A 13763-nucleotide genomic window follows, 5' to 3' on the forward strand; every position below is an offset into this window, starting at 1 on the left:
CCCTGAGACAGCCACTTGGTGAGTTCCAGGAACAGTGGGGCAGAGTGGGTGGAACAGAGTGAGTGAGGGGGAGAGAGCAGGGCAGGAGGTCAAGAAGGGTGTGGGGCAGGGGTCCAGTAGAATCTCATAGGAGATGGAGGGGGTAGGTCTTGGGCTTTTACTCAAAGTGAGATGGGCAGGCCCTCGAGGGTTCTGAGAGAGGAGGGACATGGCCTGACTTAGATTCTGACAGAATTTCTGGGTTGGGAGAGGGAGGTCAATGAGGAGAAGACCGGGGTATTCTAGGCAAAAGATGATGGTTTGGATCAGGGTGGTAGCAGTCAGTGTGGAAAGACATATCCAAGTGTCCAATACCCAAAGCAGGAAAGCAGAGGCTGAAAAGAAACACTCCTCATGAGCCCTCTCTTTTCAGGGAGAAAGGTTTTCCCAGAATCCCCCAGAGCACAGCCCTTGCACCTCATTGGTCAGAAGTGGGTCAACATCCACCAATCACAGGCAAAGGGGCAGGATCCTGTGATTGGCTTACATCCTCATGCAAGACTACCTTCACCATTTGCGGGGCCCAGTGAAAAATAACAATCTAGAGCTCCTCGTTCAAAAATTATTAACAAGTTCGAGACTGCGACATCAGGGCCCTAAGTTAATCATGAGGCCCTTTTGAGCAAAGATCCCTGTGCAACTGCACAGGTCGCATGCCTGTGAAGGCAGCCCTGTTCCCATGATTCACCTCCTGGGCTGAGCATGGGGCCAACCAGACAGACTGCAGGAAGGAGGGTGTGGACAGTGGGGAGGTGACCTGGTGTGGGCCACAGCCTCAGCAACATGAGATCCAGGATACGTGAGTTACTGAGCCTGGCTCTGCTGGTCCCTATAATGGGGATAATGGCCCAGGGGGTTGCTGGGAAGATGTAGGTGATACATATCAAGTGCTTAGAACAGTGTCACTTATTATTCTCATTACCTCTAGGGACCAGATCCCCCACTTCCCCAGTCTATGGGTGTCACAGCTGTAACTTGATGACCCTAGGAGAATGACTCCTCCCACCCCTCACCGGTCTGAGTGCCTGCAGCTCCCACGTTAGTCAAGTACCTTGTCTGCGGAAGAACCCTGAAGCCCCTGCTCTGGGAATCATCCTAGAGGCGGCTGCGGATTAAAGACAGGAATATCATTATATGTCATCGTAATGCTGCACATTTCATAAAACACAATAGGAAAAGCACAACATATTATAGAAATAGAAGGTTCTAATGGCACTTCCGCGCTGGAGAGTACTCTCAGCGTCCTTTTGAAATCATTCAAGTGGGCAGGCCTGGTGGGCGGGGGTGTACGATTGCTGTTTTACAGACGGGAAAACTGTTTGTCCTTTGCTCAGAAACCTCCAATGCCTTCCTGATTCTAGGCATGCAAAGCAAAGCCCTCCAGTCACCGATGTGTCCTGGTCCCTGCCGGTTCTGTCACATCTTCCCACTACCACCCTCACTGCTCAAGATACACTGGCCTCCCCACTGTTCCTCCAACTCGCCAGGACACGTCTTACCCACCCCCGGCCTTTACACCTGCTGTTTCTTCTGCCTGGAACCAGCCATCGCCATGGCTCTCTTCTCCTTAGGTCTCCATGTAAGGGTCTGCCCCAGAGAGGCCTTCCCTGACCATCTAGTAGAATAGCCCACACATGTGTCTTTGTTGTCACACCTGCTGGATTTATCTTACTGGCATTTATCTGACAAATACGTACCCATGTGTTTATTGGCTTTTTTGTCCCCTTCCAGCAGAAAATAAACGGCCATGCTTTCTAACTAACCTCCCCCCCAGCGCCCCAAAAGCTCCGGAGACTTACAACATGGGCTCCCCAGTTGCTCTCAGAGGCCGGGCCAGGACATCCTGGCGCACAGCGCCACCTGGTGGTCAGCGCTTCCATGCAGGTCGTGGTTTCCGCGTGAGGTGGGGGAGCCGTGCCCATTACTAGCTATGGGTTCCTGGCCCTCAAGCACTTCACTTTACTGTTTACAAAGGTCTTTCACAACCTTCTCATACATCTAATTGCAATGGAAGAAAGAAGAAAGAGAAAGAAACGCGCAAAAGAGAAAAGGAAAGAATATAGAGAGTCTAGCTCACAGATATATGGGACAAAGAAAAAAATAGAAAGTCTAGGCAAGAAAGAAAATGGAAGCGAAAAGACGAAAATAAGAGAAAGGGAAGAAAAAAAAAAAGCCAGAGAAAGTAGTCACACCAAGTCAGGCCGATTCCAGCCTAGAAGGGCCAGTGCTCATCGTGAAGACAATCCAAGCCCCAAATGTGGGCAGCTGGGAGTCAGCGTTTGGGTTGGAAGCCGGCAGGCAACCTGGCAGGACCAGAGTCCAGGTAACCCCAAACTCTGAGCACTGCACGATCCCTGGCGCCACCTGCTGGACGAACAGGGAACCACATTTATCCCCTGGAAGTGAAATTTGAGGCCCCTGAGACTGTTGAGCCCCCAGCAACCGGCTAGGTGGGTGTAAACGTCTCCGTTTCTCAGAGAAGGAAACTGAGGCTCTGAGGGAGATGGTGACTTCCCAAGAGATGGCTACTCAGTAAGTACTGAAGCCTGGCAGTCCACAGGAGCAGGCAAAGGTCTCTGATTTCAAAGGCCTTAGTCTAGGCCCTCACCATCCTGAACAATACAGCCCAGCCCTGGAACAGACAGGCACAGAGCACGTGGTTGGTTAGAGGTGCCAGTTTTGGCCAAGCTGAGGCTCAGATGGATTGGGACCGAGCTGTTTGTCCTGGGGAGCAGAGAACCGAAGGTCTGACTCATCTGCGGCAGGGTTTTGCCCACCCCTTGCTGTTCTGTTGCCATGCACAGTGACTCCTGGTCACCAGGTCCTCCCTCAGCCCATATCACCATGGCGACTCCAGAGCTGAGAACCTGGACAGTCAAGAGGCCAGTGCTGGGCACACTTGCCTGGGCAGGGCCATCCCAGAGCCAGGCAGGTCAGGTAAAGGAGTGTGCTGGGCCAGGTGGGGCTGTGGGGAGCTGGAGAGCTTGCCCAAGGGCTGTGGCCACTTCTCAGCTACAGCCGACAGGTTGCCAGGTGGGAATGTGGGCCAGTGCAAACAGAGCTTGATTTTTCAAAACAAACAAACAAACAAACAAACAAACAAACAAACAAACCAGAAATCAGAATTTGGAAGTGAAATCTGCTGGTTCTTAAATGTGAATGTCTAATTCAAAATTATAAAAACACCGTGTCAGGAAAAACAAAAACAAAAGCCACATCTGTTTCATGTTTCAGCCCATGGGCCACCAGTTTGAGACCTCTTGTCTCCCATAAAATGTCCCCTTGATCTGAGCAGCCATCCATGCACCATTTTATAACTGGGAGAAAGGTCTGGAGAGAGGCAGGGCGCAGGCTTTCACTCCTACTTTGCAGATGCAGCTCTGTGTCTGAGAAGGGATGTGACTTGCTTGAGGCCACAGAGACCCCACTTCTCAGCTCTAAACCCAAGCTGCCCCTGTCCATCAACAGGAGAACTCGCTTTTCTCCTTGCAGGCACCCAGGGTGTAGAACTGGCAGAAACTGTTGCTTCCTATAAAGGCGTCTACCTGAAGGCATCAAATCCTCCCTGTTGACCCCAAATGTAGATTCAGGTGACAGCCCTTCCCTTAGCGTGATTTTCCCTGGATCTAAACACTGGCCTCAGATCATTCTAAATAATCAGTTCATCACTGCCAAAATCCCACCGGGATTCACTCACTGATGAAGTCTGAAACCTGCCATTGAAAGACACAAGGCTATCTCTTTGGTGAGGGACCCAATCTGGGCCTTGAGGGGATGAGCTCTGGGACAGATTAGTTTTGAAGGAAAAGAGATTAAAAGAGAAGGGGCTCTGGTCTGAAATGGCAGGACTGGGTTGGGGCAGCATGGCATAGGGTGGGAGAGAAGGGAGGGAGGGAGGGAGGCAGGCCTAGGTCAGCCCTAGCAAGACAGGTCTGCAGGTCAGACCCGGCCCAGGGAGTGAGACTGCTCTGGCTGGGCAGACGAACCCAGGCAGCTTCATAGAGACGGCCTGGGCCCAAGCAGGTGAAAACCAGCTCACAGCCTGAGACCTGTACAACAGGTCCAGGTGCGCAGGCACGCACAGCATCTGCACTGGCGTCTGTTCAGATTGGTCCGTTTGCGCCAGCGTGGACTCTGATTGGCCGAGAACCAGCCCAGCTACATGCTATTTGGAACTCCATTCCAGCCCGGATCCCAGATCTTAGACCTGATTGGGCTTTACAGGTTGCGCTGAAGACGGGTGGGACCTACCCTGAATCCTTGCATGACATCCAGGAGGAGACGGGGAATGCCTGAAAAAATAGTCACCTTTTTCCCACCATCTCAGTGAAATCGGAGCTCAGAATCCAAAATAAAGGTGAAATGCAATATAAAGGCCGTTATTTTCCGGGCACGCAAACCCGCAGTGCAATCTTGGATAGTCCTCACTGCTCTCCTGCAAGGGAAAATATATCCAGTCCCCATTTTAGAGGAGGAAAATGAAGCTCAGAAACATCGCTGATGCTGGGTCGCTGGCTCAATGACCCCTACTGTACAGATCTAACCATCCTCCACGCTGTCTTTGATGCCCCAGCTTATTCTGCCATGGGCTGGCCACACCACCCCCACACCACCAGGATCAGCCCCAAAGGAACCCACCAAAGATCAAGATATTTGTATTATAAACTGACTTTTAATAACAATAAAAAAATCTATCATGATTTTAATGAGAAGAATCTGTACATTTTAAAGTAAACCAGTGCACAAGGCCCTTGCCCTCAGGGGCCCCTCTCGGCTTCCCCCACGGGGTGAAAGCAGGTCCTCGTTTGTATCAGCGTCACCAGTGTCCAGCAACAAGCCGGCCTCTTGCAGTCTAGTGCTCAAGAACGCGGCCCCTGGGGGCCCAAGGGGCCAGCATGCTGGTGGGGCTTCAGCCTCAGGGGCAGTGGGAAACCCACATGAATGTCACCACCAGCCAAGAGCAGAAAGACATCCCCTCTCTGCCTTAGCTAGGACATTTCCCTGCTGGAGTACAGGAGCTGGAGGGGACAAAATGCTGAGGGGGTCCCTGCGTGGGTCCTGGTGACCAGATGTGGGCAGGTTGGCTTCCTGTCTCTCCGGATGGCTGAGAAGCCCCGAATGCCCTGCTCTGAGCTAAAGTCAAAAAAATAAATTACAGAAGCCACCACCCAGTGTTTCCCAGTGGCCCTCCCTCCTGCCTGTAGGACACACACCTGTGTGGGACAGCATCTCAGGGGGGTGGTTCAACCCCCTGCAGTCCCCAGAGCTGGCCCAAGCACCTCTCAAACCCTTGTAGCCAGTCATTCAAAGAGAGCAAAGTAATTCATTCTAATACCATCGGCTGGAGAGCTGGGGGCGAGGGGAAAAGGCATCACAGTCCATACTGTAAGTGATACCTTCTGACCCTAATATTAAAGAGGGTGAAATACTGACTTTTTTTGGATTTTCAATAATTTAGTTTTTTGTGGGTTTTTTTTTTTTTTTGCTTTTAGTAGGACTGGGAAAAGTTGTCAATACTACCTTATGTTGGTCCCCTGTTAGACAATATACCTTTCTTTGAAATTTAAAATATCAAATATAGAATCACACAACTTGGGAGAGGAATGGAGGGGTGAGGGGGGACAGTCTCGACAACATCAACAACGACATAAAACTCCAAAATAAACCATAGAGATTTCACGCCATATAAATAAAGTCAGAGCAAATCTCAGGCCCAGGGCTGATGGCTCAAGTTCCAATGGCGGTGCTGCCGGGAGCTGGTGCGGCTTTCAAGAGTCCTCTTGGTAACAAGGTCTTGTGCCCTGTCCCTCTGTCTTTCCTGGCAGAGGCCCGGCTTTTCCGAGTCCACCGAGCAGGTTAGTACAGGATTAGGAGTAAATCTGGAAGCTAGGATGAGGAGGCACGTGTCGCCTGGAATGTGGACTTAGAAGGAAACCAGGGGTTTCAAAAGTGCAGGTTGAGTCATCCTGAGGGAGCTGAGTGTGAGGCCTCCAGCTGCAGCGCCCACGGCTTCTCCCCTGTGTCCCGGGCACTGGCGGGCAGGAGCCCCGGCCCTGGCTGTCCCCATCAACTCTGTGGGTCCCCAGCACCGCTCGGGCTTCTGGCAGAAGCGTGGAGAATGTGCCGGACCCGGGCTGATCAGCCAGCTCATCCGACAGTGGGGGCCGCCGCTTGTCCTCACAGAAGGTAATGGGGAAGGCTGGGCAGATCCTGGAGCGGGCGGGAGCCGAGGCCTTGGGCCAGCTCTGGAGAAGGCCAGCATGAACCTATGTCTCCCAAATCCCAGCTCCGGAGGACGCAGCCAAGCACCGTGCATCTCGGAGTTCAGAGGTCTCCGTCCACCGGCGGCTGGCAGAGGCGGTAGAGCCTGGGGGACGGAGGCAAAGAGGTTGAGGCGAGGCCGGCGTGGGCCGGGGCCTATTATTATTATTTCAATTTTTATTTGAACACATAATCCATGCCCAGAAAACAAAACTCCACAGGTATAAAAAAAAAATACAGAGTGAAAAATGTTTATGCTGCTCTCGCTTTCCCTCAGCTGTCTAGACCTTCCCCACAGGCAGTCTCTGCTCCCTCCAGACTGCCGAGCGCTTTACAATTGTAGATGCGTCTGCGTGTGTGTATTTGTGTGTTAAGATATGTGTGTGGGTGTATGTTTACATGTGTGGGGCTGTGCGCATTTTTCCACACTAGTGGTGGCAAACTAGACACAGCGCTTTACCCCCAAGCTTTTTTCATTTAATATAATCTTGGGGGCTTCTCCCTGCAGCACACAGAGAGCTGCCTTGGTTTTCTTAATGCTTGTGTTGGGAGGGATACTGAGTTTCATCTTCAGGTAAAAAAGAGCCACTAATGGAGTTCCAAGCAGGAGAGACAGGAAGAGCTGCTGTGGGGAGAACAACAGCAGGGGGACCAGGCAGGAGGCAGCTGCGATGACACGGGCCACGGAGAGAAACAGGGCAGCTCGGCAGTTAGGAGCTTGGCTCCCAGGCCTACACTGCTGCGTTCAGAATCCCAGCTCTGCCATTTACTAGCTGTGTGACCTCAGGCAAGATACTTAACCTCTCTGTGCCTCAGTGTCCCCACCTACCAATTCGGGATGAGGGATGATAACAGTATCTTATTGCTCGCAGGGTTATTGCTTGGGGCAAATGAGTTAATATAGGTAAAGAGATTACAATGAAGCCTGGAGCAGGGTAAGTTAATATATGAAAGTATTAAAAAGAAATGAGGGTTAAAAGAGTGCAGGTAAATACTGGTGAAACAGTAAGGCCTGCGTGCGAGCTGCTGTACTTCGCCAGTGCCATTCCCTAGCTTTGACAATGTCCCGTGGTTACGTGACAGCTGAGCTGAAGGGCGCCCGGGAACAATCTGTACTACTTTTGCAACTTCTTGTGAGTCAAACTATTTCAAAATAAAAAATTGTTGAAAAATCGCAGGCAGATGTTGATAGAAAACTGGGACAGTGGGGATGGAGCGAGAGGATGGACTAAAATGAGTAACTTCTGGGAAAGGCGGCAGCACATGGTACCGGGGGGCTGTCTGAAATCCACATGGAGAGATGATGGGGTCGTGTGGACAGGAAGCAGCAGGTGGACGGAGGCTCTGAGGCCAGCAGGGCGGCCGAGAAGGGGGGTGGAGGGGACGGATGAGGGTTTGCACCAAATCGTTGCCCATGGGTGGCTCTGGGGCCTTGTCCCACCTTCCCAGCCAAAGTGGGAGCTCCTCTGGGGGTAACAGACTGAGCGTATTTGTGGCCCCCGGAAGTGAGGCCCCCATAAATGAGGGTGGAGCCCCATATGACCACCAGGGAGCCTGCCTGAGGTGAGGCCAGAAGTTTGATGGCAGAAGGAGAGGGAGGGCGGGTGGGAAGCCAGATGGCTCTTGGAAAATCGGCCCCCTCAGCTCAGCCTGGAGGGTGGGAGGGCGGGTGGGAGAGCCACTCACCGCGGTGCACCCTGGGGCATCTGGTCCTTGACCCGCAGATTTTTGGCCAGAATCTCCACCCTGGGGCCCTGGGAAAAAAGAACCATGAGGCCTCTGCACAGAGTTCAGGGCACTTGAAACAGCATGTGGGTACGGTGTGGTGAGGACAGGGGAGTATTGGGGGGGGCCCAGAAATGGAAATCCAGGGCCCCCTCCAGATGAGGAGAAGGGCCACATCCGGGGCTGATGACCACCCAGTCCGCAGACGGCCTCTCATGCTGCCCCAGCTGATGCACACCATCCCTCAGCCCAGGGTGCCCGGGCCAGGGTGCGCTGCACCCAGCGGGGTCCCGGCGGCGCCTGGCTGTAGGGCCGCCTCACCTGTTTCCGCATGATGTCCGTGGCCTGCATGATGCACTTGGGCAGCAGCCCGTGGCTCCGCGCCAGGATGGCCGCCTGCTCCAGGGAGACGCTCAGGGTGCTCCTGCAGGTGAGGGGCAAGAGGAATGGTGGGTAAGACGGGGCCATTCCCTACCCCACCGCGGCCCCTGAGACCTCACGCACCCTGACCATCACTGCCCATCATGCCAGGCAGGGCCCTCGGCCTCACGTCCTGCTCTCCCCGGGGGAGCTCCTGCCTCAGGGCTGAGAACAGCCCCACGCCCCAGATAACTGCTGGACTCGCTCCCTACCCCCCCAGGTATCCTCTCAGAGGAGAACCCCCCCACACCCAGCCACCCCCTCCCACCTGCTCAGGCTTTTCCTTGGCTGCCAACACTCCCGCGCACAGAGTTTTACTGCTTCACTCTCCGCACCCCTCTAACCCCTCTGCCTCTTCCGTTCTCTGTGACAGTCCCAGTGTCCAGCTCAGAGCTCACCTCTGCATGCCCGTGCCGCACATGGCGATCTGGCAAGCCCCCAGGCGGTAGCAGAGCTCGGAGGAGATGGGGATGAGGCCAGCGCCCAAGCTCCCAGAGGCACCAGGTTTGGAGTGAATGAAGGACTTCATGAGCCGGCAGAGCTCGTCCAGGGCATTGATGGGACGTATCAGCTGCAAGACAGACAGACAGACACAGACACAGACACACACACACACACACACACACACCGGGACAGTTGGAGGAGGTCCCCACCAGGCCTTCCACCCCATCGTCTCCCTCCAGTCCAGCTCAGCTACTGAAGCTGTCCTCCCGGCTCCCCTCACTGAGGGTTACAGCCCAAGTCACCTTCCATGACCCCTACTCAAGGACCATCTGTGGCTCCCCAGTGCCCCAGAAGCTGGCACTGTGTTCATGATATATTTCAGGCCTAACCTTCTGATCTCATTTTCTTTACCTGTCCAGGTGTGCCCCCAACTAAGCCTCAATGAAGTGGCTTTTCCTGTCCTCTCCAAACCATCACGGCCACCTCATGCGGCGCCGCCCTAAGAGCCTTCCCTCTGCCCCCGTTTTCCTCGAGCACCATGTGGAAACACAAAATGCTATTCGCCAATTCTTCCTGTGTCATCTTAATATTCTCCCAGCCAGGCTACCAACCCCCAAAGGGCCATGCCCTCCACTGCTCTCGCAGCCCCCAGCCTCACCATCCGAGGGCAGTGCCCCCAAAACCACTTTCAAATTTGAGGCCTGCCTGAGCCTAGAAAACGGGTGAGAGGCCTGGAGCGCGTGCCCTCAAGAGGCCAACTGTAACATGTGGGAATGCGGGCCCTGGGCAGCCAGATCTTTCCATTTCTCAAGAAAAGCTAGAAGCCTCCATCTCATGGGAAATCTTTTGATTTTCGAATGTTGGCAGTGAACTTGAAACAAGCAAACCAAAAGAACACTGCATGGCCACATCTGGCTCCGGCTTCAGAGAAATGCAGTGGTAAACAAGGAAGACAAGGGAGGCACAAGTGAGGGGGTGCCAGCGAAAATAAGTCATCTAAGGGATTCCACAGCAGTGGGGAGAAGCTGGAATTCCTAGAATGGGCAGGGAGTTAAGCCAGGAGGCTTCCAGGATGAAGCCCCGCAGAGGCCTAGGGCTGCTCTGCCAGGATTCTGGCTGCGATGCCACCCTGGGCCCTGTGTTCCCGGTCTTGACCTGAGAGCCCCCAGCCTTGCCCAAGCTCCACAGTTGGGTGAGGGAAGGGGGACACACCTGGTCTATCTTCACCGCCGTGGTGCTGGCATCTGTGGGCAGGTTAGACCGTTCCAGGTAAAATGCCCTGAGAGAGAAAGATGGGGGTGAGGGGAGCCGCCATGCCCGCTGTTCATGCCGCCTCGAGCCCACTGCAGCCGCAGCCCCTCTGCCCTCCGACAACTCTCTGAAAGAAACCACTGAGAGTTCCTTGGGGGCACAGCTCTCCATGCCCGCAGACACCTGTTCCTCCAACAGCCCTGGGGAGAAGTAAGAAGGGCCCCTCGCCATGCACTCAAGTGCCACATCTCCCGGACTGCCCATCCAAATCAGCACCCGACACCCCCACTCTCTATCCCCTGGTCCTGCTATATCTTTCCTCTGAGTGCTGTCATCACTGACACATCACATTGCTCTCTGTTCATCGGTTTATCATTCACTCCCCCTCTAGAACAGGGCTCAGCCAACTTTTTTGTAAAGGCCCCACTGGTCAATATTTTAGGCTGTGTGGACCGGTCTCTACTGAGATGTTACTCAGCTCAGCCATTGTAGCACAAAAGCAGCCACAGACGGTACCTACATGCATAAACATGGCTGTGTGCTAATAAAACTTTATTGACAAAAACAGGGGGTGGGCCAGACAGCTGCTGCTCTAGAATCTATGCTCCATGAAGAAGTGGCTTTGTTTGGTCCCTGCTGACTCCCAAGTAAGCAACAGAGCTTGGCCTGGTCTCGATTAACATGTGCTGAGTGGAGGAAGGGAAGCATGAATGATCACAGAGGCAATATTTTAAATATTCAACAAATGGCACGGAACAGATTGGTGGCATCGATCAATCCAAAGAGATGTCAGTTTTAATAACCTGGCTGGATGTTTTCCATCCACCAACAAATGAAAGCATCATTTTCCCATTTCCAAATGGTAAAGCCGGGACCCAAGATGGTGACGCCCTCACCCACTCCCCGAAACCCCCGTCTCCTGATCCCCAGCCTGCCTTTTTCATGGAGGGAGAAGGTGAGGAGAAGGGGGGCCGGGTGAGAGGTAGTTGTGGGAGCTGCTTCTCTGGGCCTGAAGCTTCTCCTGGTACATGTGACCCCTGCTCCCTCCACTTCTCTCAGGGGGGCTCCTCTGAGTACGGCCATGGCCCTGGGGGCCACACCCCTTACTCATACCCCCAAGAACCCCAGGGCCACTGTCCCAGCTCCCAACCCCCACTCTGAATGAAACAGGCAGCTCCTCTCAGTTGGAGGATCCTACTTTGAAGCCAAACAGACCTAGTCCCAAGCTCAGCGCAGCCACTGTCTAGCTGTGTGACCTTGGGCCAACTAGGTAGATGCTCTGAGCCTCAGTTTCCCCATCTGTAAGATGGGTTAGAATGGCCGCCCGTGACTCTTGTGAGAATCTGATGAACGTGTGTAACCAGAGGGCCCGGCACACAGTAGGTGTTCAGGGAAAGGCATGTTGCCCACTCGCATGTGGGGGACCTGTCTGGTGTCTCATAGGCTAACATCCACTCCCCGTGGCATGTCTGGACTGCTGTCCCCAACGTGTAGCCCAGGCAGGTACCTGAGTTTGCGGTAATACTGCTGAACTTTCTCCAGGGACTGGGTGTTGATCTCTTGCTGCAAATCTTCCGCAGCCTGGCTGCCTGGAGCGGGTGGCCCCTCCACGTTCTCCAGAGCTGTGAAGGAAGAAGGGGCGGTTGGGTCCCAGTGTGCTCAGTGGCCTTGGCCCGCTCCTACGGGCCGTACTCAGTACCCGCAAGCTCACCTTTTGTGAAGAGCACAGTGTACAGCCTCAGGCTGGCCCCACTCTCCAGGCGGGAGGGCAGCTTGGAGAAATGATAACTGTCGAGGTAGAAGACGACCTTCAGCGCCTGCCGACTGCCCTCGATGTGGTAGAAGACATTGGTGTCTGTGGGAGGACACGGGGGGGGGCAGGGTGGGTCACCACCAAGGCCTAGGGGAGCCCTGCCCCACTTTGGTTGGGCAGCTTCAGACCTTCCTTCTAGACCTTCGCTGTGGCGGCCTGGGACCTCCCTGTTCTCCCCACCCCTCTATCGTCCCAGCCTCAAAGTATTAGCCTGGAACTTTCAGGCTCACAGTCCCCCAGAGTGGTGTCCTGGGGTCTCCCTGTTCTCCCCACCTGAGGGGGACAGCCTTAGAAACCCCCTTGCCTCTCGCCTTGACGGTAGCATCCTGGGATGACTCTGTCTCCTACCACAGAGCAATGGCATCAGACCCCCCTGCCCTCCCACCCTCTGGGGTAACCTCAGACACCCTGGTCCTCCCACACTCAGAAGAGCAGCCTCTTCTGACCTCCCATTCTGCCTCTTTTAAGAGGTCCCAGCTTCTACTGCTTGATTCTGAGACCTGACAGTGATTCTGCCCAGCTGGGGAGCTGTCAGTATGTGTCTTCAGAGCCTCCCCAGTGCTCCCTGTACCCCTCACCTGGTTGTCCAGAAACTCTGCCTGGCAAACGCTGCCCTCAAACAGGACCTGCATGTGATTCACACCCATAGGGAAGAGCTTACGGCTGGGGTGGTGCTCACACCCAATCCTACGTCCACGGCAGACATCACTAATCAATCCACAGTTCTCCCTGAGCCCAGCTTGCATATAGACAGACAGCTACTGCCAATCAATTCCAATTGTTACATGAAACGACACCTGTTGTCCTTTAGACTCTATTCTATGCATTTTCAACAGATTCTAGTCTATGCAACATCACCCCCCAAGGAGGTTAAAATTGGTTCTTGGGGGAGGGCAAAAAAAAACCCACATAAAAACTTCCTCTTTTTATGTATAAAGTACAGATATACATACAGCACATAAACAGATACACAGTTTATCTGTGTATTAAATTTTCATGGGGGTACTGCAATAAGGAAAATACTGTCTAAACAGACTCCTGACGGAGATGATAACTTTTAAAGGTTGATAAACACTGACCTAGAGCACTGTGCTTCAAAATCACCTGCAGGGCTTATTAACACAGATTTCTGAGTTTCAGATTCAGGAAGTCTGGGGTGGAGCCTGAGAATTTCTAATAATAATAAGCTCCCAGGTGCTGCTGGTCCAGGGACCACATTGGCAGAGCCACAGCCCTAGAACCCAGCCCAGTGGTTCTCAGTCCTGGCTATACATCAAAGTCACCTGAAAGCCATTCAAAATCCCAGTGCCCAGGATCCACACTATAGACTGAATCTGAATCACCAGGGCAGCTGGGACTGGGCTTCAGTATCTCTGAAAAGCTCCCAGGAGGATTCCATGAAAGCCAGGACTGAGACCCACTGGGCTAGACTATGGGCTCCAGGTGGGCAGGGACCATGGCCGTATTTCTCTCCATTGTGGCCCCCAAACCTAAAACTGCACATGGCACATATTATGAGCTCATAATCATGGATGCGTGGATAGGTGGGTGACGGAGTAATGGATTGATGGATGGATAGATGGATGGATGATGGATGGATGGATGGGGGATGGATGGATGGATGGATGATGGATGGATGGATAGATGGATGGGGGATGGATGGATGGATGGATGGGAGATGGATGGATGGATGGATGGATAGGAGATGGATGGATGGATGGGAGATGGATGGATAGATGGATGGGGGATGGATGGATGGGGGATGGATGGATGGAGGATGGATGGATGGGAGATGGATGGATGGATGGAT

General features: G+C 53.6%; 1 protein-coding gene across 1 annotated transcript in view; it reads right to left on the reverse strand.

Moving 5' to 3' along the window:
- Nucleotides 1–4724: 4724 nt before the first annotated feature.
- Nucleotides 4725–13763, reverse strand: part of PREX1 (phosphatidylinositol-3,4,5-trisphosphate dependent Rac exchange factor 1) — a 175999-nt gene continuing 166960 nt past the window's right edge. Inside the window, exons 34-40 of the mRNA XM_019640950.1 lie at nucleotides 11852–11995; nucleotides 11648–11762; nucleotides 10102–10168; nucleotides 8844–9016; nucleotides 8347–8449; nucleotides 7987–8054; nucleotides 4725–6406 (exon numbers count right to left, since the gene is read on the reverse strand). Of these exons, the coding sequence (XP_019496495.1) occupies nucleotides 6364–6406; nucleotides 7987–8054; nucleotides 8347–8449; nucleotides 8844–9016; nucleotides 10102–10168; nucleotides 11648–11762; nucleotides 11852–11995 (713 nt within the window). The 3' untranslated portion in view covers nucleotides 4725–6363. The remainder of the gene's footprint in view (nucleotides 6407–7986; nucleotides 8055–8346; nucleotides 8450–8843; nucleotides 9017–10101; nucleotides 10169–11647; nucleotides 11763–11851; nucleotides 11996–13763) is intronic.

The sequence above is a fragment of the Hipposideros armiger genome, unplaced genomic scaffold (assembly GCF_001890085.2).
Source record: "Hipposideros armiger isolate ML-2016 unplaced genomic scaffold, ASM189008v1 scaffold_54, whole genome shotgun sequence".
NCBI classification, from domain to species: domain Eukaryota; kingdom Metazoa; phylum Chordata; class Mammalia; order Chiroptera; family Hipposideridae; genus Hipposideros; species Hipposideros armiger.